This window comes from Stegostoma tigrinum, chromosome 8, assembly GCF_030684315.1.
Source record: "Stegostoma tigrinum isolate sSteTig4 chromosome 8, sSteTig4.hap1, whole genome shotgun sequence".
Classification (NCBI taxonomy): Eukaryota; Metazoa; Chordata; class Chondrichthyes; order Orectolobiformes; family Stegostomatidae; genus Stegostoma; species Stegostoma tigrinum.
The window spans coordinates 87,617,406-87,640,298 of record NC_081361.1 but is presented as its reverse complement, the minus strand read 5'-3'; the positions used below and the strand labels follow the sequence as shown (position 1 = coordinate 87,640,298).

Here is a 22,893-nt window from a genome sequence, read left to right as displayed (position 1 = left end):
TTCTTAAAGCCAGCAAAGCAGTATTCAACATGCACTAATTATCACAGAATCAGTGCAGCCCATTCCAACCATGTCATCACTCTGCTGGGGCAATTTATCTTGTCCCTGCTCTGCTGTCTCTCCCCTGCAGACCTAAAAATTCTTCCTCTCTTCAGGCAGTTATCCAGTTCCTTTTGAAAACCATGGTAGATTCTACTTCAACTGCATGCTGAACACATTCCAGGCCCTAACTGCCCGGCATGTTTAAAAAACCCTCATGTCAACATTCGCTCTCTTGCCATCCACGTTTATTGGTATCCTAGAATAAAAGAAGAATACAGCAAAGGAACATTCCCCTTGACCCACCATGCTAACCATGAAACCATTATAAACTAATCCCATCTGCCTGCACGTGGTCCGTATCCCTCTATTCCTTGCGTGTTCATGTGTCTAAATGCTACCTTAAATATCGCTATGCACCTGCTTCTACCATCCACCCCCCGGCAGCGTGTTCCAGGCACCTACCTTACGCTAAAATAAAACTGGCCATGAATGTCTACTTTAAGTTTCCCCTTCTCACCTTAAATTTATACCTCTCAGAAGTTATATACTGCTGTCAGGTCGCCCTTCAGCCTCCAACAATCTAGTAAGAATAAGCCAAGTTTGTTCAATCTCTCCTTACAGCTAACACACTAGGCCTTGATAAACCTCCTTTGAATACTCTCCAAAGCCTCCACATCCTTCCTGTGGTATGGCAACCCAAACTGCACTCCAAATGTAGCCTGAATGAATTTTTATCCAGCTGTAACATGACTCGCCAACTTTTATATTCAGTGCCCGAGCTGATTAAAGCAAACCTACCACATGCCCTTTTTAACCACCTTATCCACTTGCGTTGCCACTTTCAGGAGCCACGGACAGCCAGGGACTTAATCCCCCTGTGCAATGTTCCTAAGGGCCCTGCATCTACCGTATACTTTCCTCTTCCATTTGACCTCCTTTTAAAACCTTCCTCACTATCTATAATTCTACCAACTTTCATGTTGCCTGCAAACTCCTGAATCAGATCATCGATATTTTCATCCAAATTATTTATATTACAAACAACTGGGGTCTCAGCACTGACCCATGCAGAGTTTCACTGGTCACAGACCTCCAAACTGAAAAACACCCCTGCATACCTGTCTCCCTTCTGTCTACAGGCAAACCAATTCAGTTACCAACTCATCGTGGATTCCATGTGACTTAATCTTCTGGACCAGCCTGCCATGAGGGGCCTTGTTAAATACTTTAATAAAGTTCATATAGACACTATCCACTGGCTTATTCTCAACCATCTTTGTCACTTAAAAAATTCAAACAAATTTGTGGGCCAATCTCCCAAAACTATCCCTAGTACATCCGTTCTAATCCAAACGCAAATAAATCCCGTCCATAAGAATCTGCTGCAATACGGTCCCTATCACTGACGTATGGTTCACCTGCCTGTGGTCTCCTGATCTTCCTGTTGCTCTTCTTAACCAAATGAACAGCACTGGCCATTCTCCAGTCTTCGAGAACCAGTGAATGTGGCATCTCTGGATTTCCAGAAGGCATCCAACAAGGTACATCACACAAGGCTGCCGCACAAGATGAAGAGACTTGGTGTTGCAGGTTATGTATTAACATGGATACATTGCTTCTGTCTTTACGAAAGAAACGAACTTTGTAGTGAATGAAACCTTTGAAGAGCAGGTGTGCATGCTGGAATGGATAGAGATAGAGGAAGCTGATGTGCTGAAAATTTTGTCAAACATTAAGATTGACAAGTCGCCAGGCCCGGACCAGATTTGTCCTTGGCTGCTTTGGAAACGAGAAATGCAATTGCTTTGCCACTTGCGAAGATCTTTGCATCCTCGCTCCCCACTGGAGTCGTACCTGAGGACTGGAGAGAGGAAAATGTAATTCCTCTCTTCAGGAAAGGAAATAGGGAAATCCCCGGCAATTACAGACCAGTAAGTCTCATGTCTGTCGTCTGCAAGGTGTTAGAAAGGATTCTGAGGGATAGAATTTATGACCATCTGGAAGAGCATGGCTTGATTAAATGCAGTCAGCATGGGTTTGTGAGGGGCAGGTCATGCCTCACAAACCTTATCGAGTTCTTTGAGGATGTGACTAGAAAGGTTGATGAGGGTCGAGCTGTGGATGTGGTGCATATGGACTTCAGTAAGGCATTTGATAAGGTTCCCCATGGTAGGCTCGTTCAGAAGGTCAGGAGGAATGGGATACAGGGGAACTTAGCTGCCTGGATACAGAATTGGCTGGCCAACAGAAGACAGCGAGTGGTAGTAGAAGGAAAATATTCTGCCTGAAAGTCAGTGGTGAGTGGTGTTCCACAGGGCTCTGTCCTTGGGCCTCTACTGTTTGTAATTTTTATTAATGACTTGGATGAGAGGGTTGAAGGATGGGTCGGCAAGTTTGCAGACGACACGAAGTTTGGAGGTGTCGTTGACAGTGTAGAGGGCTGTTGTAGGCTGCAGCGGGACATTGACAGGATGCAGAGATGGGCTGAGAGGTGGCAGATGGAGTTCAACCTGGATAAATGCGAGGTGATGCATTTTGGAAGGTCGAATTTGAAAGCTGAGTACAGGATTAAGGATAGGATTCTTGGCAGTGTGGAGGAACAGAGGGATCTTGGTGTGCAGATACATAGATCCCTTAAAATGGCCACCCAAATGGACAGGGTTGTTAAGAAAGCATATGGTGTTTTGGCTTTCATTAACAGGGGGATTGAGTTTTAGAGCCGTGAGATCTTGTTGCAGCTCTATAAAACTTTGGTTAGACCGCACTTGGAATACTGCATCTAGTTCTGGTCGCCCCATTATAGGAAAGATGTGGATGCTTTGGAGAGGGTTCAGAGGAGGTTTACCAGGATGCTGCCTGGACTGGAGGGCTTATCTTATGGAGAAGTTGACTGAGCTCGGACTCTTTTCATTGGAGAAAAGGAGGAGGAGAGGGGACCTAATTGAGGTATACAAGATAATGAGAGGCAGAGATAGAGTTGATAGCCAGAGACTTTCCCAGGGCAGAAATGGCTAGCACGAGGGGTCATAGTTTTAAGCTGGTTGGAGGAGAGTATAGAGGGGATGTCAGAGGCGGGTTCTTTACACAGAGAGTTGTGAGAGCATGGAATGCGTTGCCAGCAGCAGTTGTGGAAGCAAGGTCACTGGGGACATTTAAGAGACTGCTGGACATGCGTATGGTCACAGAAATTTGAGGGTGCATACATGAGGATTAATGGTCGGCACAACATCGTGGGCTGAAGGGCCTGTTCTGTGCTGTACTTTTCTATGTTCTATGTTCTATTATTGGTTAACTTACAGAAAGCAAAAACTGGGGATAAGTGGGTGATTTTCTAGTTGACAATTAGTGGCAAGTGGTGTGCCTCAGGGATCAGAGTTGGTACCGCAATTGTTTACAATTTGAATAGATGCCTTACAGTTGGGGGCCAAGTTAAAGTTCACAAATGAGACCAAGCTGAATGGTACAGCAAAGTGTGCAGACAGATACAGATACATTAAGTGACTGGGCAAGGATCGTGCAGACAGAGTTCAATGTTGGTAAATGTGAGGTCATTCATTTCTGTAGGAATAACAGAAAAATGTACTATTATTTGGCATCAGTTTTGGAACTGGTGGGGGGGGTGGGGGGGAATCTGTACCGTTGGGACAGTCTCCACCTGAACCTATCTGGAACCAGTGTTCCAGCGAAAAGGATAAATAGGGTGGTCAGTAGGACTTTAAACTTCTGAGTCAGGGGGAAGGGGAAAATGAAAGAGACAGGGAGTATGGAGTTAAATGGAAAGATTAGCAACAGGATAGCATGTGTACAGGTGGGTTTAAGCTCGAGGCAGACTAGGAATACAGCAAAAAGGAAGGACAGCTTAAGACATGTTAGGATTTCCAATCTCTCTAATAATGATAAGAAAGTTAGCGTTAAGGCACTTTATCTAAATGCTCGTAGTATTTGCAACAAAGTAGATGAATTAACCACACAAATCATCTTGAATGACCATGATGTGGTAGGCATCACAAAGACATGGTTGCAGGGAGTTCAGGACTGGCAGTTAAACATCCAAGGATTCACGACATATCGAAAAGACAGGGAGGTGAGCAGAGGGAGCAGGGTTGCCTTGTTAGTTAAGAACTAAATTAAATCTATGGCACTGAATGACATAGGGTCAGAGGACGTGGAGTCTGTGTGGGTGGGGTTGAGAAACCACAAATGCAAAAAAAAAACCATAATGGGAGTTATGTACACACCTCCTAACAGTGCTCAGGACCAGGGGCGCAAGATGCACCAGGAAATAGATAGGGCATGTCAGAAAGGCAAGGTCACGGTGATCGTGGGAGACTTAAATATGCAGGTGGATGGGTGAATAATGTTGCCGGTGGATCCAAAGAAAGGGAATTCATGGAATGTTTGCAGGATGGCATTTTGGAACAGCTTGTGATGGTGCCCACAAGAGAGCAGACTATTCTGGACATAGTGTTATGTAATGAGCCTGACTTTACAAAAGACCTTAAAGTAAGGGAACACTTAGGAGGCAGCGATCATAATAAGGTAGAGTTCAGTCTGCAGTTTGAAAGAGAGAAGGCAAAATCGGATGTAATCGTGTTACAGTTAAATAAAGGTAATTACAGGGGCATGAGAGAGGAACTGACGAAAATCAACTAGAAGCAGAGCCTAGCAGGGAAGACAGTAGAGCAACAATGGCAGGAGTTTCTGGGTGTAATTGAGGACATGGTACAGAGGTTCATCCCAAAGAAAAGAAAGATTATCCAGGGTGGGATTAGACAGCCATGGCTGACAAAGGAAGTCGGGAATTATATCAAAGAAAAAGAGACAGCCTATAAAGTGGCCAAGAGCACTGGGAAATCAGAGAATTGGGAAGGCTACAAAAACAAACAGAGGATAACAAAGAGAGCAATAAGGAAGGAGAGGATCAAATATGAAGGTACGCTAGCTAGTAATATTAGAAGAAGTGACAGTAAAAGCTTCTTTCAATACATAAGAAGCAAACAAGAGACAAAAGTAGACATTGGGCCGCTCCGAATTGATGCTGGAAGGCTAGTGATGGGAGATAAGGAAACAGCTGAAGAACTGAATAAGTACTTTGCGTCAGTCTTCACAGTGGAAGACATGAGTAGTATGCCAACAAATGGGGAGAGTCAGGGGGCAGAGTTGAGTATGGTAGGCATTACAAAAGAGAAAGTGCTAGAAAAGCTAAAAGGTCTAAAAATTGATAAATCTCCTGGCCCTGATGGGCTACATCCTAGATTTCTGAGGGAGGAGGCTGAGGAAATAGCGGAGGCTTTGGTTATGATTTTTCAAAAGTGACTGAAGCCTGGGAAAGTCCCAGATGATTGGAAAATTGCTGTTGTAACCCCTTTGTTTAAGAAAGGATCAAGGCAAAAGATGGAAAATTATAGGCCGATTAGCCTAACCTCGGTAGTTGGTAAAATTCTAGAATCCATTGTCAAGGATGAGATTTCTAAATTTCCGCAAGTGCAGGGTCAGATTAGAACAAGTCAACATGGATTTAGTAAGGGGAGGTCATGCCTGACCAACCTGTTAGAATTCTTTGAAGAGTTAACAAGTAGGTTAGACCAGGGAAACCCAGTAGATGTTATCCATCTAGACTTCCAAAAGGCCTTTGACACAGAGCCTCACGGGAGGCTGCTGAGCAAGGTCAGGGCCCATGGTGTTCGAGGTGAGCTACTGGCTTGGATTGAGGATTGGCTGTCTGACAGAAGGCAGAGAGTTGGGATAAAAGGATCTTTTTCGGAATGGCAACTGGTGATAAGTGGTGTCCCACAGGGTTCAGTGTTGGGGCCGTAGCTGTTCACCTTATACATTAATGATCTGGATGAAGGGACTGGGGCATTCTGGCGAAGTTTGCCGAAGATACGAAGATAGGTGGACTGTAGTAGGTAGTACTGAGGAGGTGGGGAGGCTGCAGAAAGATTTAGAGAGTTTAGGAGAGTGGTCCAGGAAATGGCTGATGAAATTCAAATGTGAGCAAAAGTGAATTTTTGCACTTTGGAAAAAAGAATACAGGCATGGACTATTTTCTAAATGGTGAGAAAATTTGTAAAGCAGAAGTACAAAGGGATCTGGGAGTGTTGGTCCAGGATTCTCTGTAGGTTAACTTGCAGGTAGAGTCCATGATTAAGAAAGCAAATGTAATGTTGTCGATTATCTCAAGAGGGTTGGAATATAAAAGCAGTGATGTGCTTATGAGGCTTTATAAAGCTCTAGTTAGGCCCCATTTAAAATACTGTGTCCAATTTTGGGCCGCACACCTCAGGAAGGACACACTGGCCCTGGAGCGTGTCCAGCGGAGCTTCACACGGATGATCCCTGGAATGGTAGGTTTAACGTACGATGAACGGCTAAGGATCCTGGGAGTGTACTCATTAGAGTTGAGAAGGTTGAGGGGAAATCTAATAGAAGCTTACAAGATAATGCATGGCTTAGAAAGGGTGGATGCTGGGAAGTTGTTTCCGTTAGGCAGGGAGGCTAGGACTTGTGGGCACAGCCTTAGAATTAGAGGGGGTAAACTTAAAACAGAAATGAGACAACATTTCTTCAGCCAGAGCGTGGTGGGCCTGTGGAATTCATTGCCACGGAGTGCAGTGGAGGCTGTGACATTAGATGCCTTCAAGCAGAGATCGACAAATTCTTGATCTCACAAGGAATCGAGGGCTACAGGGAGAGTGCAGGGAAGTGGAGTTAAAATGCCCATCAGCCATGATTTAAATGGTGGAGCGGACTTGATGGGCCAAATGGCTTTACTTCCACTCCTATGTCTTATGGTCTTATGGAATGGTGAAAAATTGCAGCATGCTACTGGGCAGAGGGACCAGGCATCCTTGTGCATAAATCTCAAAACACTGGTTTGCAGGTGCAGCACATGGAACGTTGTCCTTCATTGCTAGAGGAACGGAGTTTAAAAAACGGAGGTTCTGAGAGGCCAGAACAGGTGTTCTGTGCAGTTACAGTCTTCTTACGTGAGAAAGGATGCACAAGCACTGGAGAGGGTGCAGAGGAGGTTGATCCTGGAATTGATAGGGTTGGCTTTGGAGGAGAGATTGAACATTGTCCCGGTTGACTCATTGGAATTTATAAGGTTTGGGAGGGATCTTACATAAGGAAAATTGAGAAGGGAATAGATAAGATAGAAGCAGGGTGGTTATTAGTGAGACCAGAATTGGGGAAGCAGATGGAGGACTGAGTTGAGGAGGAACTTCTTCTGCCGAAGGGTTGTAAATCTGTGGAAATCTTTGCCCAGTAAAGCAACTGAGGCTACCTTGTTGAATGTTTTTGAGGCAAAAGGTAGGCAGAATTTTTGAACAGTAAAGGAATTAAGGTTACGGCGAGCAGGCAGTTGAGCGGAGCTCAGCCCACAAAACAATCAGCCATGATCTTACTGAACAGCAGAACAAGCTCGAGGGGTATTAATGCCTACTCCTGCTCCTAGTTCTTATGTTCTGGGACTTTTACCTGTAGCTAAAGAAAATACAAAGGTCTCTGTCAAAGGCCTAGAAATCTTCTCCTTTGTCTCCCTCAGTATCCTGGGATTGACTCTATCAGGCCCCAAGGACTGAACTAACTTAATATCTTTCAAGACACCCAACGCCAACTTTCTCTTAGATAATAAAGTGTGAAGCTGGATGAACACAGCAGGCCAAGCAGCATCTCAGGAGCACAAAAGCTGACGTTTCGGACCTAGACCCTTCATCAGAGAGGGGGATGGGGACAGGGTTCTGGAATAAATAGGGAGAGAGGGGGAGGCAGACAGAAGATGGAGAGAAAAGAAGATAGGTGGAGAGGAGAGTATAGGTGGGGAGGTAGGGAGGGGATAGGTCAGTCCAGGGAAGACGGACAGGTCAAGGAGGTGGGATGAGGTTAGTCAGTAGGAAATGGAGGTGCGGCTCGAGGGGGGGGGAGGAGGGGATAGGTGAGAGGAAGAACAGGTTAGGGAGGCGGGGACAACCTGGGCTGGTTTTGGGATGCAGTTGGGGGGGGGGGGGGGGGGGGGGGGGAGGGGAGATTTTTGAAGCTTGTGAAATCCACATTGATACCACTGGGCTGCAGGGTTCCAAGTGGAATATCAGTTCTGTTCCTGCAACCTTCGGGTGGCATCATTATGGCACTGCAGGAGGCCCAGGATGGACATGTTGTCTAAGGAATTGGGAGGGTGGGGTTAAAATGGTTAAATCTCTCCCTTCTCATCTTAAGAATATGTCCTCCAGTTTTTAAATTATCCTACCCTAGGAAAAAGACCTTTGCTATTAACTTTCTCTATGCCCCTCATGATTTTATAAACTTCTACAAGGTCACACCTCATCACTCTGGAGAAAAAAGTCCCAGCCTATCCAGCCTCTCCTTATTCTGACCCATCTAAGGGAGTCAAAATTAGCTACTGAAACACTCTTTTCACATCTTTCCACCATGTGCCTACATATCTGTTCCTCTGACTCCCACTGGCTATTGCAAGGCATACAATATAACCCCATCAGTGACTGCACCCTTTTCCTGAGTTCTATTCATATGGCCTCAGTGGATGATTCCCCCTGTCCCCCACCAAGATGTCCTCTCATCACAACTGTGACATCAGTAATGCTACACCCCACTCCTTACGCAGTCCTCTCTAACAAGCCTGAAACATCTAAACTGAGCTGCCAGTCCTGCCCTTCTCTGAATCGAGTTTGTTTAATGGCTACAAAATCATAGTTCTATGTACTAATCCAGGCTCCAAATTTACCCGTTTTACTCATTGTATTACAATAATCAGATTCTCAATCCTTCTGCTAATGGGATTAGTTTATCTAAACAGGTCCATCATGATTTACAGCACCGTTAATCAAAGCTCTCAACCTTCTCTTCTTTAGAGAAAGCATCAACTTGTCAAATCTATATAAACGAAGACCCTTGTCACAACAAACATTCCGACATTTTCTGTACTTCCCACAATACCTTCACTTTCTTCCAAAAAGATGGTACCTCGCATTGAACACAGTACACAAGTTGAAAGTTCATTATCCCTCTGTTTATATTATAAAGAAGGTATGGAGTACCCTCCCAACTTCAGCAGTTTGTGCAAAGGTCTCTTTGTTCCTACACCTCCTCTGGAATTGCACCCTTTAATGTATATTGCCTCTCTTCATTCTTGCTACTGAAAAGCACACATTTCCATTTCACAGTTCAACAACAAACCTACCCATTTCACCTGCCTATGGTCCTCCTGAGATCAATCATTATCAAATATCATAAAGTTTCCACGTTTTGTACCATCTTGATACTTTTAAATTATGCCCTTCACACCCAAAATTTAGGCCATTAATGGAAGATACAAGAAAAGCAATAGCTCTAGTGCCATTCCATACAGATCTTTGTACACTTTCCTCCCATCCTAAAATAACCAACTCCTTATCCATGTTACAGCCATCTCTCTTTTATTTAACATTCCTGGAAATCCTATGTGTCACTTTGTCAAATGCTGTCCGGAGGTCCATGAACACCACGTCATCTTAATCAACCTTTCCCACTACTCTCCAAAACTTAGTTGTGCACAATTTGACTTCAACAAATCTGTTCCCTTAATGAATAATCCAAATGGTCAGACATAAACCAGATTAAGATAACTGAAACATCAAATAAATTTTTAAACATCATTATGAAATTCCATATTTGAAAACAGAAGTTCTCATTGGTAATTATGAAAGAATTGCCCCATTAAAAGCTCCTTTACCACAACTTTTAAGAGTTTTGTTTACACCAAGACTAACACTGTAAAAAGGCAAATTCTTTTAATTGTAATTATTTTCGTTAACTGCTGCATGCAGGAACTTCAACAGTGCAATGTACTGAAAAGAACAGAATCAAATTACAGCAAATTCTAACTAGATTTCTTCCTTTAGCCGTGCACATGGTTTTCAGAACTTAACTGTCCATTTTATAACAGCGAACACTGATGAATGTAGACTGGGTGACCATGTTGCAGAAGACTTCCACTCCATGCTTAAGTAGGACCCCCAATCTTCCCTTGGCCAGTCGTTTTAACGACTTGCATGGCCACATGTCTGTCCTCGGCATGCTGCAATGCTCCATCGAATCATAGTGCAAACTGAAGGAACAACATCTCGTCTTCAAACCACGCACTTTACAACCTTGTGGACTTAATATTGAGTTCTGCGCCTCCAGATTGTGAACCCACTCCCATTTCTTTTCGCTTTACATGTGGTATTCTCTGTCACCGTGACCTCTCTCCCCTCCCCCCTCCACTCCACCGGGGCCATCTGTTCTTTCTAGCTTGGCAGTTGGACACACCACCATTTTGCCATTCTCACATTCCAATCAATTAATCAGCATGCTTTCTCCACCAGCACTCCACTACTCTTCTATTGCATAACTGCTGCTCACTCCTCATTTCATGTCAACTCTTATGAAGAGTCACCTAGTCTCAAAACATTAGCTTGCTCTATCTCTACCGATGCTGCCTGACCCACTGCAATTTGCAGCATTTGTTGTTTTCAGTACAGCTTCCAGGATCTGCAGTAAATTTACTCCTACTGATGATTTCTTTGTCAACATAATGGCAAAATCCAAACCATACAAAAGTGAAATCATTGAGCAAAATAACCATTTTAACATGTTCCTACACAAGACATTGCAGAGGAATATTATAACGTGAAATCAAGCCAATGTGCATTAAAGTAAGAACTTAGTATTTGAGGAGGCACAGACATGCACTTTTCCATCATGAATACTTTTAAGCAGATCCAATACAAAGCAATATGACATATTTTGTATTAAATCAGCCAAGTTGTAATCATAGATCCAACTTCAGATTCTTCCCAACTTTTAATTAGAAAAAACTAGATAGAATAGGTCTATGCTGAACATTAACAGTTGTTCATCACAAAGCTTGACAAATTTTAAAAGTGTTTACAGATCATTCCATCAGGTATAAACCAATACAATTTGGATATGTACAACTTCCAAGTCCTTATACCACATTTACTTATACTTACTTTTATAAAACTTTGTTTGCTTACCAATGCAAAGCTTCTATGGAGAGCTTCAGCCAGCTCTGTGCTTTCACATTGTCCTTGTAGTGCTTCATTTGGCTAATCTAAAAATTCCACTTAAGAGTTTTCATGTCAACAATTTAAGACTCCTGGGAGAAACTCATTCAGAATCCATGTACATGGAACAACAAACCAAAAATAAACATTGTGGCTTCCTTTGAAAATAGGAATTTTCCCTCTGCTTCAGGTAGATGTTGGACAGGATTCCAAAACCAACTTGTCCAAAGCTCCGAGATAACAGGGTGTAGAGCTGGATGAACACAGCAGGCCAAGCAGCATCTTAGGAGCACAACTTCTGATGAAGGGTCTAGGCCCGAAACGTCAGCTTTTGTGCTCCTAAGATGCTGCTTGGCCTGCTGTGTTCATCCAGCTCCACACTTTGTCGTCATCAATTATCTGCTGTATCCTTTTGCAACAGAACTTTCCAGGTCTAGATCACCTCAGTAGTTACCTGCCCGAACCCTATTAAACACCTCAGATGACTCAAAAGGACAAACAAAAACTTTATTACTCTATTTATAGAGCAAATCAGCTAAGTTTAATTAAATGGTGGTGACAATTCTGTGTTATTCACACCCAGCTGGGTTACAGTGTGTGAGAAAATAATCCAGCTTGAAATGTTTAATGGACAAGATTATACGTCTTTTAAACTAGACATTAAAATAACTACAAAATTACATGCAAAATGAATGCAGGCCAAATGCTCATACTGGAAACCAATTATTATGGAGGCTTTCAAAAGAGTATTTGTAGACTCCTTGGCCAAAGATAGCTTACAAATATTTAAAGCACACTGAATATTATTGTGACAACATGCCACAGAAAGCAAGTTAAAGGTCCTACAAGAATCTTGCACTATTAAGTTAAATTCAGGAAAATCAGCCTCAGTACACAAAAAAAAACAAAAACCAAGATTAGACAGCATCAGACTCTTGTATTTCTGGATCTAATGCACTTGTCCTGCACCCAACTCCACATAACCATTAGTTATGAAATAGTTGGAAAAAATTTTAGTGTCCCTTGAAGGGCTTATCATAAACTGCAACTGATTAAAGTATATCAAAAAGGAGGGGGCAAAATTTCAAAATTTACAGCTATTTAGAAATTTTATGCAAGAATTCAAAAACATAAATTCATGACACTATGTTAAAGTTCCTCTAGATTTAAGTTACTTGGGATCCATTGTACAGCCATTATTCTATGATGGCATTTGGAAAAAAAAACTTCAGTTGCCTTACATAGAATCCAAAGATTAGTGGTATTGTACATCATTGACCTTGGATTTGGTAACAAACGCCACCAAACACCATACAAAACAAATAAGAGCAAGTTTAAAGGCAGACAATCCAGTTTGGAGTCATAGACTTTGAAGCACAGCACAGTTCCTTTCAATTCCTACAACACACTCCTGACATGCTTTCCCCCATTTTGCCCACAATCAATGCCAGTGTTCAGTTTATGCGTGTGGATGAGTCGCAGTGCAGAGCAGAACCTATTCAAATTAAAGAACTGCACAAAGCTCAAAAATTGACATTGAAAAAGGGGTAACCCAACTTTTGTTGTTGGAGTAGTGGGAACTAGCATGATAAAACCCAAGATTGGGGGAGGGGACGGGGTGGAAGAATTGGTCCGAGATGCCATGTTGCGTGGCAAAGGAAGACATGCAAGTAGTGTGTGCCCCGTCCCGCCTGAATTGTCTGTCACGCTGTCGAATCGCTGGGTCCAAACTACAACCCAACAACCAAGGAGGTGGGGGGGAAGAGAGAGAGGGAGAGAGAAAGGAGGGGGGAGGGGGGATTGGTGGTGGAATGGATGGCAAGCAAAAAAAAGCAAAACTCCCAACCGATCGTCGTCCTCCCCCACCCCCATCCACCGCTCTCTCTCTACTGTCGGTGAGCTTATTGCGACGGGAAGGAGGAAAAAAAACACACACGCACGTACCTTTTATTTTGGCACAAGGGAGTGCGCGGAGGAGCGGCGGGCCGGGTTTTTATTGTCAGCGCTCGTCCTCCATCCATCCAGGCACGGCCGCCATTTTGCTCGCTATTGTGCCCGGAGATGGTGAAGGCGGGAGGTTGGGGGGAGGGGAGGTTAAAAGAAAGGGGGCGGTGGGACGCCGGCCGTTGCTGAGCCCTGCCCGCGGCAACCGGGTTGGTGTGTGACGGGGGGAAAGTGGGGGTTTTGCTGGTATCGGCTGGGTACAGCCCGATGGTCGGCTTCCTGTCAGAAACGCGAGCGGGCGCAGTCCTTTGTCCCCGCCAAGTGCGTGTTTGTTCTTCCACCACCATCACCAACCGTCTCCTGTTTTTCTCCCCCCACCCCCCCAACGACAACCGCCTTCCTCCTTTCCCTCCGCCAGTGGAGGCGCCTTCCTCTCACAGCCGCCTCTCTCTGTTGTCGCTGTTTCTTTTTAAACATACATAAGTGGCAGCTGGGGCTTCAGGAAAGCGTGGAAATGGTGTCGGCTTCCTGACCAGGTGAGAGAGAGCAGGATTCTGACTATTCACTCACTGGAAAAGAAATATTTTGGATGGTTTGTGTGTTGGGGGGGGGGTCAGGGAGTGGAAAGAGGTCAAAACAAAAACCACTGCTCGTTTTTCTCGCAGCACCCGGTTTCCTGTCTGAAGAAAAACAAAATGGGAATGAACTCCCATCAGATCAACAAGGCAGGTGTCAACTCGAAGGAAACTCGACGCTGCAAGAAAAGTAATAATCAATGGCCAATTGGGCCAGCGCCCCATGGGACACTGGGAAACCAGGCCTTCAGGAGAAAGGGACCAAATAACAGTTTGTCTTTTGGGGAGTGAATAAAGTAAACATCTGTCGAGCCTTTTTAAAACAAATCAATCTTTCATCACCACACATGGGAAGATCGTTGAAACGTGCGGTTATTTTAATAGTTGCGTGGATGTTTTGCAAAGAGGCCGTTGCAAAGAATGTCTTAATTAATATTCCGGAAGATGTTTACCGGAATACTGCTGACTCCATGACTCTTGGCTCTCTGGCTGCTAGTGCTGGACAACACGTTCTCGGAAATTGTTGACAAACGATTTTAACTGCTTATCTACAGTTCAGGCATGATTCCTCGCTAAACTCCAGCACTCGATCTTTCACCAGTAGATTCCCAGCATATCATTTTTATTGATCTGTTTGCCATTTATCGTTACAGTCCTTTGCAAATAAAATGGTTGTTTTCAGCCATTGTTTTGGTTGCATTTCTTCACATCGTATACGTCCTACTCAACAATACCACTGTTTACATGAATTTTCTTTCAGCGAAGAGATAAATTGCTTCCATGTTTAGCTACTTAGAACATAGTGCAAGCAAAATAATGCAACTCCACAGGCATGGACCAAGCTTCAGCTGTGTAAGACAGCACCACCATTTTAAATGGAAATTCACATAAACAAATTAAAGTAATACAAACACAATTCCAAATTTCCAATTCCAAAAGCAGCTAAAAAGTTTAATGGAAAAGAAGATTTTGAACAATTGTGATAGTAATGGGAAAAAAGTGTTATATCAGGATTTCAATCACCCATATTCAATCATTGAAATAACTACAGGGAAAGAATACGGATGGATTTTGGTATGTCGAAAATATTAAATGAGTAACTTGTGTCAATTTTCACTTTTGAAGATCATTGAAATAACTACAGGGAAAGAATATGGATGGATTTTGGTATGTCAAAAATATTAAATGAGTACCTTGTATCAATTTTCACTTTTGAGGATGATGCTTAACCAGTAGAATTCAACAATGTCACTAATTAACATTGTTAATATTAAAAACAATATTATTTTAGAATTAAGAACCTTGACATAAAACAGTAGATCATTGAAAGGATATCCATCCAGTGGGTCTCAAGGAAACAGGATAAGGGTCTCCTAACACCCTTCTTGCAACCCTCCCCAAGCTAAACCAACCACCCCCCCACCTCCCCCATAGACTGGAAGAAGACTAATATTCCTTTTTTAATGAGGGAGATAAGACAGAATAGGATACCTTTAGGCCTAGTAGTTTGTTGTCAGTAATAAAGAGGGATGATTAGATATGTACTATTTAGCTACTTAAAGTAGGATATATCAGGAAGACCCAACATGGCCAGAAAAGGGTCCTGTCCCACATTTCAGTTCACTTTATGAAGCATTTATCAAAATAGTGAATGAGGTAAACATTTCCTCAGTTTTCAAAATGTCAGAAAGGAGGTGATGGTATTGTCACTGAGATTGGTAATCCAGAAACCCAGGTATTGTACTAAGGACCTGGATTCAAATTCCACCATGGCAAATGGTGGAATTTGAATGCAATAAATATCTGAGTGATGGCCAAAAAACTATTGTCATCAAAACTTATCTAGTTCACAAACATCATTCAGAAAGAGAAAACGTGATCTGGCCTACAGAGCCACAGAAATGTGGTTTCCTCTTAAGTACCACTAGCAATGGACTCTGTTGTCTCTAACTTTAAAAAAAGAGAATAAAACTAGACAGACCATCCGGCATCAACCAAGACACCCAGAAATGATAATGGCCTGTTGATCCTGCAAAGTCCTTCTCACCAACATGTAAGGGCTAGTGCCAAGATTAGGAGAGCTATCAGCCTGACATGCTCATACTCAAAGAATCATACCTTACATGTATCATTCTTGACAACACCATCATTATCCCTGTCCCATCACCAGGACAAATGCAGCAGATGTTGAGACACAGTGGTATACAGTCAGGAGGTAGTTTCTGCAGGAGTTTTCAACATTGAAAGCAGACCTTGTGAATCTCATATGTCAGGTCAGACATGGGCAAGGAAAGCTTCTGCTGATTACTACAAACTGATCCCCACCTCAGACGATGACTCAGTGTACTATGCTGAACACCACTTGGAAAAAAAACTAAAGGTGGCAAGGGCACAGAATGTCCTTTGATTAGGCAATTTCAGAGTCCATTGCCAATGGAAGCATCACTACTGACTGAGTTGGTCAAGTCCTAAAGAACATAGCTGCTATACCAGATCTGTGGCAAGTAGTGATGGAACCGACAAGAGTGAAAAATGTACTTGACCTCATTCCCATTGATCTTCCTGCGGTAGATGCGATCTGTCATGACAACATTAATAAGACTGACCACAGCACAATCCTTATGGAGACAAAGTCCTGCCTTCGTATTGATCATTGACGCCATGCTGAATGAAATAGACTTTGAACATATCTCCCAAATCAAGATTAGACATGCATGATGCACTGCGGACTGACAGCAGCGGCAGAATTGTACACCCACCAATGGCAACCTCATGGCCTGGGCAAATCCCTGCAACACTATCATCAAGTCTGGTTCAATGAAGAAGGCTGGAGCAGAACCAGGCCTACTTGCACATCAGGTGTTAACCTGGTGAAGCTACGAAACAATACCACTACAAGATAAAACAGTGTAAGCAGCAAGTGATATACAGAGCTAAGTGATTCCAAAAACAAAGCTCTTCAGACCTGCCACATCCGGTCATGGCTGGTAGTGTGCAATTTAAAAAGTGATTGGCAGGATGAGGATCTACAAATATCCCCATTCTCAACAATGATAATACATTAGTGCAAAAGGACGAAAGCATTTGCAACAATCTTCAGCCAAGAGTGCCAAGTAGATGATCCGTCTGGCCTCCTCCCAAGATCACTAGCGACAATAGTACTGAAGAAGTACACTCCAGATTTGCCACTCCCTTCAAGCTGTTCTAGTACAGCTATAACACAAGCATCTATCCAACAATGTGAGAACTTCCAACCTGACCCTATTAGTTTAATCTCAATCATCAGTGAATTTATGACAAGTGTCATCAACAGTGCTACTGAGCAATGTTTGCTTAGCGATAACCTGCTCACCCTGGTTTCTGCCAGGGTATCTCAATTCCTCACTATGTTATATCTTTGCTTCAATGCTGAGCTCCCAAGGGGACGTGAAAATGACTGTGCTTGACATCAAAATTGTATTTGACTGAATATGGCATTAAGGAACGCTAGCAGGCTTGGAGTCAATGGGAATTAAGGGAGAACTCTCTTTTGGTTGGGGTTACACCTGACACAAACCTGGTTATGGTTGGTGGAGGTCAGACACCTCAGCTCCAGGATGGTTGTACAGGAATTCCTCAGGGTAGTGTCCTAGGTCTAACCATCTTCAGCTGCTTCAGTAATATCCTGTCATAAGGTCAGAAGTAGGGATGTTCACTGATGATTGCACAATGTTCTAAATAAATTGTAAATCTTCAGATACTGAAGCAATCTGTGTCCAAATGTAACAAGTTCAGGACAAAATTCAGGTTTGGCCTGACAAGTGACAAGTAAGTGCCAAGCAATGAATATCTCCAATATGAGAATCTGATCATTGCCCTTGACATACAATGATTTCTCAATCGTACAATTCCTGAATTTCAGCATCTGGGGCTTAAAATTGACTAGGAACTAAGGAGTGGCACGGTGGCTCAGTGGTTAGTACTGCTGCCTCACAGCGCCAGGGACTTGGGTTCAATTCCACCCTCAGGTGACAGTCTGCGTGGAGTTTGCATGTTCTCTCCATGTCTGTGTGGGTTTCGCCCAGGTACTCTGGTTTCCTCCCACAGTCCAAAGATATGCAGGCTAGGTGGATTGGCCATGCTAAGTTGCCTGTATTGTTTAGGGATGTGTAGCTTCGATGGGTTATAGGGGGATAGGTCTTTGTGGGATGTTCCAAGGATCAGTGTGGATTCATTGGACCAAAGGCCCTGTTTCCACACTGTAGGGATTCTATGAATACAAATCATTATGAACACTGTGGCTACAAGATCAGGTCACAGCCACGAATCTTGTTGCATTTAACTCACCTCGTGACTCCCCAAAGCCTGACCACCATTTACAAGGCACAAGTTGAACTGCAGATGCTGGAGAATCCGACATAACAAAGTGTGGAGCTGGATGAACACAGCAGGCCAAGCACCATCTTAGGAGAAGAAAAGCTGACATTTTGGAAGGGTCTAGGCCTGAAACGTTAACTTTTGAGCTCATAAGGTGCTGCTTGGCCTGCCGTGTTCATCCAGCTCCACACTTTGTTATCAAAAGTTGAGATCATGATGGAAAACTCCACACTCGGCTGGATGAATGCAGCACCAACAAAACTCAAGAAGCTTGATGCCATCCAGCACAAAGCAGCTTATTTGATTGGCACCATATCTATAAACATCCAGTCCCTCCACCCACAATACTCAGCCAGGCAGAAATTTGAATGTATATTGAATTTTGTACAATGTGTGAACTGCCTTCCAAGGGATCTGTTGTCTCTTTGCTTATCAAACTGTTCAATGCCACTGTCTCCCTTGCTGGTTTGGAGTTGACAGGAAAAGTTGCTCAATGTCTGCATTTAATAGGGTTGGCTTCTGGTTAGTAATTGAAAGTAAAGTAGGGGATCAGTTGGCTGGATGGCTGCTTTGCGACACAGAGTGATGCCAATAACATGCGTTCAATTCCTGCACAAGCTGAGGTTACCCTAACTCTCCTTAACCTGTCTTCCACTTGAAGTGTGTTAACTCTCTGGTTAAACCACCACCAGTCGTCTGTCTTTAATGAGAGAGCAACCCTATTGTGTAGTAACACCATAGTAATTTTACCTTCAATAATTGAAAAGGTTTTGTCCCTGGGACCAGTCTGTGTATTGAGCAGGGTCATTTTCTCCAAAGCTGAAATAATCCCTGGCAAAAAAAACACTTTTGGATTAAAAATGATCACACTTCACAAGGTATGGTGGCAACAGTGGTTATGTTACCAAACCAGTAATCTGAAGGCCTGGACTGATGACTTTGAGATGAGTTCAAATCTCACCATGGCAGGTAGATTTTAAAATCAGTTAAATAATTACATTTGAAATAAAAAGCTGGCAATATTAATCATGACCATGTTTCACAAATGCCCTATGGAGGAGAAAATCTATCTTTATCTGGTCTCACCCATATGTGACTTCAGACCCATAATAATGTGGTTGACTCTTAATCATTCTCTAAATTTGCCTTGCAAACTATGTCATATCTCTAAAACAATTAGGGATTAGCATTAAAAACTTAAATAATTATTTTCAGTGATGATGACATTTGTGAATTATTTATTAAAATTATGTGATAAAATAAAGCCTTTGTCCTTACTTAGCCTTAGCTGGAATGCTATGCCTAGTCTCAGTCTCTTTATATAGTTGCAGTTCATGAATCATTCCAATAGGTATCCTGTTGTCTTGTGTAAGGACCTCTAATATTTAACAAGGCCTTTTGTGGCTAGGATCTTGACCATATTGCTATCTCCAGGCTTAGATAAATTAAAAACTGCCAATAGGATACCAGTTCTCGGGGAGCAGAAAGATTGGTGATAGAAACAAACTTAGATGCAGCCAGACCTGCTGAATTCTCCCATATTATGGAGTCATAGAGTCCTACAGCATGGAGACAGGCCCTTCAGCCCAAACTGGTCTATGCTGACCAAAATGTCAATCCACGACAAAACCATTTCTCTACACTTGGCCCATATATTTCTGAATCTTTCCTATCCATGTAGTCATCCAAATGCCTTTTTAATGTTGTACCCATCTCAACCACTTCTGCTGGCATCTCATTCCATTTGCATACCAACCTCTGTGTAAAAAAAAGTTGCCCTCAGGTTCCCATTTATTCTTTCCCCTCTAACTTTACACCTGATGCCCTCTAGTCCTTGATTCTCTAACTCTGGGAAAAAGACTGAGTGCATTCACCCTATCTATGCCCCTCATGATCTTAATCACTTCTATAAGATCCCTCCTCAGTCTCCTACGCTCGAAAGAAAGAAGTCCTAGTTTTTTCAACCTCTCCCTATAACACAGTCCCTTGAGTCTTAGCAACATCCTTGTAAATTTCTTCTGCAATCTTTCCAATTTAATAACATCTTTCCTATAGCAAGGTTACCAAAACTGAACACAATACTCCAAGTGCAGCCTCACCAGCATCCTGTGCAACTGCAACATAACTTCCCAACTCCTATACTCAATGCGCTGACTGATGAAGGCCAGTGAGCCAAAAGCCTTCTTCACTACCCTGTCCTGTGACTCCACTTTCAGAGGACTGTGAACCTGAACTCCAAGGTCCCTCTTTCACTACACTCTTTAAGGCCCTACCACTCACCATGAAACTCCTACCTTAATTTGACTTTCCAAAATGGAACACCTCACACTTATCTATATTGAGCATTCTTATATTCTTAGCTCACTTACCCAGGATCCTGGCACATAGCACTGAAAGTAAACCAGAGATCACCATTGTTGAGGTCCTGGTTTTTAACTTTTTTCTTATCTTTCTATAATCACTCCACAGGATCTCTTCTCTATTTCTACCAATGTCATTTGTATGAACGTACACAATGACTTCTGGCTGCTTAACCTCCCCCTTGAGAACGTTCTGCAGACACTCTGAGACATCCAGGACTCTGGCATCCAGGAAGCAACACAAACATCCTGGATTCCCATTTGCAGCCACAAAATCTCCTGTCTGTTCCCCTTCAGTATCAAGTCCCCTATCACTAAGGTCCTGTTTGCCATTACACTTTCCTGCTGTGCCTCAGAGCCAGCCACAGTGTCACCAACCTAACTACTGCTGCTTTCCCTGATCAGTCATCCTCCCCCAACAAAAGTATCCAAAACAGTATACTTGTTTTCGAGGGGAATGGCCACAGCAGACTCTCTGCCTACTCCCTTTGCTTTTCCTGGCGATCACCCAGCTACTCTCTGCCTGCACCTTGGCTGTGACCGCCTCACTAACATTCTTATCTGTGGTACACTCAGCATACTGGATGATCCTGAATACTTTCAGCTCCAGCTCCCTAACATGGTCTCCCAGAAGCTGCAGCAGGTGGCACTTCCCACAGGTGTAGTTCATCAGGGACAATAAAGTCTCCTTCAGCTCCAGCATTCTGCAGGAGGAGCATGCCAATGCCCTAAAACTGAAGAGAAAAGTTAAAAGGACTTTACCTGAACTTACTTGTACTTTTTACTGAGCTGTTACTCACCAAAGCCTCTCAAGCCACTCTACTACCAACAAATTTTCAATAGCATGTCTCTCCCCTTTGTTTGGCAAGAGGAAGGAGAGAAACATTACAACAATGTAATGATTGGGGCATAAGTACTCCTTGAAACCACACCCATAACAATCTGCTCTTCAATGCAGATGACTGCTTCTACACACCAATATATGTGCTGAAATGATCTCAGTCACCTTCCGCTGGACACTCTTCCTCCTGCTGAATATGAGTGCTCATGCCAGACAATCTGCTCTTCAGTGTATGTGCTGAATTGATGCCTCTCCATCTCAGTCGCCCTCTGCTGGACCAAAATGCACCTCCTTCTCCCCTCTTTCCCCAACCTCTGTCCATCTAAAGCACCTGTACCCCAGCACATTAAGCTGCCAATCTATTCTTTGTGTTTGTTTCAGAATTTGAGCATTCACAGTATTTCGCCTTCATTAATGGAAAAAAGCAGTTTGGGTTTGAGAATGAGAAGTCATTGGGTATTAGAGTTAGTGACTGACATTGCTTTGGAATGGAGAATACAATGAGTGATGAGAAGCAGTCGAAGAAAAAAACAAAAATGTGATGTGCTGGAAGTGTGAAATAACAGTAAAACCTGGAGAAATATGTGAATCAGATATCATTTGTGGAGAGAGAAACAGTCAACCTCTCAGATTAATGTTGCACGTCAGAAAAACCAACAATGTAACAGGACAAAACAAAAACAGGACGAGAAACCAGTAGCAGAGAAAACAACAAAGAGAAGGTTTGTGATAGGATAGAGGGTGAAAGCAACTAAACAACAAATGGAAGGATATTTTAAGGTAAAATGGAGTGGTAATCAAACAAGTAAAGAAACAATAGATGGGATATGAGGATCTGTAAATGGTCACAGCAGAGCTGTTACCAGCACCTGCTGTTTGGAAAGTGGTTATGATCTAAAGCTACTGAAATTATTGTTAGGTAGGGAACATTATATGATGAATATACAAAAGATAATGCAATGCCCCCTCAAGCTTTCATTGAGGACGGAGAGGGAGGAGAATGGAAGATTAAGATGTACTGGAGACTGCATTGTGAACAGCAAATACAGTATACCAAATTGAAAGAAGTACAAGTAAATCTCAGTTTCACCTGAAAGAAATGTTTGGGGCCTTGGATGTTGTGAAGAGAGGAAATGAAAAGGAATACGTGACACTGTGAACCTCTTGATTGATTGATTTTATTGCCACATGTACAGTGAAAACCTTTGTTTACAAGCAAAGAGGCAAAACACTGACAGGCATACAGGTTGCATTGCAGGCTAGAGTGAGTTCAACAGTCTGATAACAGCTGGAAAGAAGTTGTTCTTGAACCTGCTTGTGCATGGTTCATGCTTCTGTATCTTCTGCCTGACTGAAGAGGTTATAGGAAGTCATTACCAGGGCGTGATGCGTCTTTGATGATGTTGGCAGCCTTTCTGCAGCAGTGAGCCATGTGAATAGAGTCCATGGGTAGAAGATTGTCTTCCGTGATGGTCTGGGCTGTGCACATAACCTTCTGTAGTTTCTTATGGTCCTGGGCAGAGCAGTTGCCGTACCAAGCTTTTATGTACCTGGACAGCGTGCTTTCAGTGGTGCGTCTGTACAAGTTTGTGAGGGTCCTTATGGACATGCCAACTTTCTTGAACCACCTGAGGAAGAAGAGACGTTGTTGTGCCTTCTTGACTATCGCATCTACATGGGAAGTCCAGGACAGTTTGTCAGTTATG

At 43.1% G+C, this 22,893-nt stretch overlaps 1 protein-coding gene and 1 long non-coding RNA gene across 7 annotated transcripts in view; one reads left to right on the top strand and one right to left on the bottom strand.

Moving 5' to 3' along the window:
* The window catches only part of LOC125456128 (zinc finger protein 644-like), a 135,075-nt gene extending 121,361 nt beyond the window's left edge, over nt 1-13,714 (bottom strand). For 2 of the 4 annotated variants that reach the window (XM_059648090.1, XM_048538894.2), the window contains exon 1: nt 13,056-13,163. Coding sequence is in view for 1 of the 4 variants with exons in the window: in XM_059648089.1 (XP_059504072.1) it covers nt 13,056-13,402 (347 nt within the window). In the remaining 3 variants the exon portion in view is untranslated. Of the gene's footprint in view, nt 1-13,055 lie in introns of all 4 variants that reach the window. The other 2 variants (XM_059648089.1, XM_059648091.1) reach the window with 2 other exon arrangements.
* LOC125456129 (uncharacterized) lies at nt 12,725-14,311 on the top strand. Of its 3 annotated transcripts, none has more exons than XR_007248399.2 (3): nt 12,725-12,863; nt 13,474-13,591; nt 13,721-14,311. It is a non-coding gene; the product is annotated as an uncharacterized LOC125456129 (long non-coding RNA). The 3 variants fall into 3 exon arrangements; XR_007248398.2 differs by lacking the exon at nt 12,725-12,863 and adding an exon at nt 12,913-13,006; XR_007248397.2 differs by lacking the exon at nt 12,725-12,863 and having other exon boundaries at nt 13,211-13,591.
* The last annotated feature ends 8,582 nt before the right edge of the window (nt 14,312-22,893 follow it).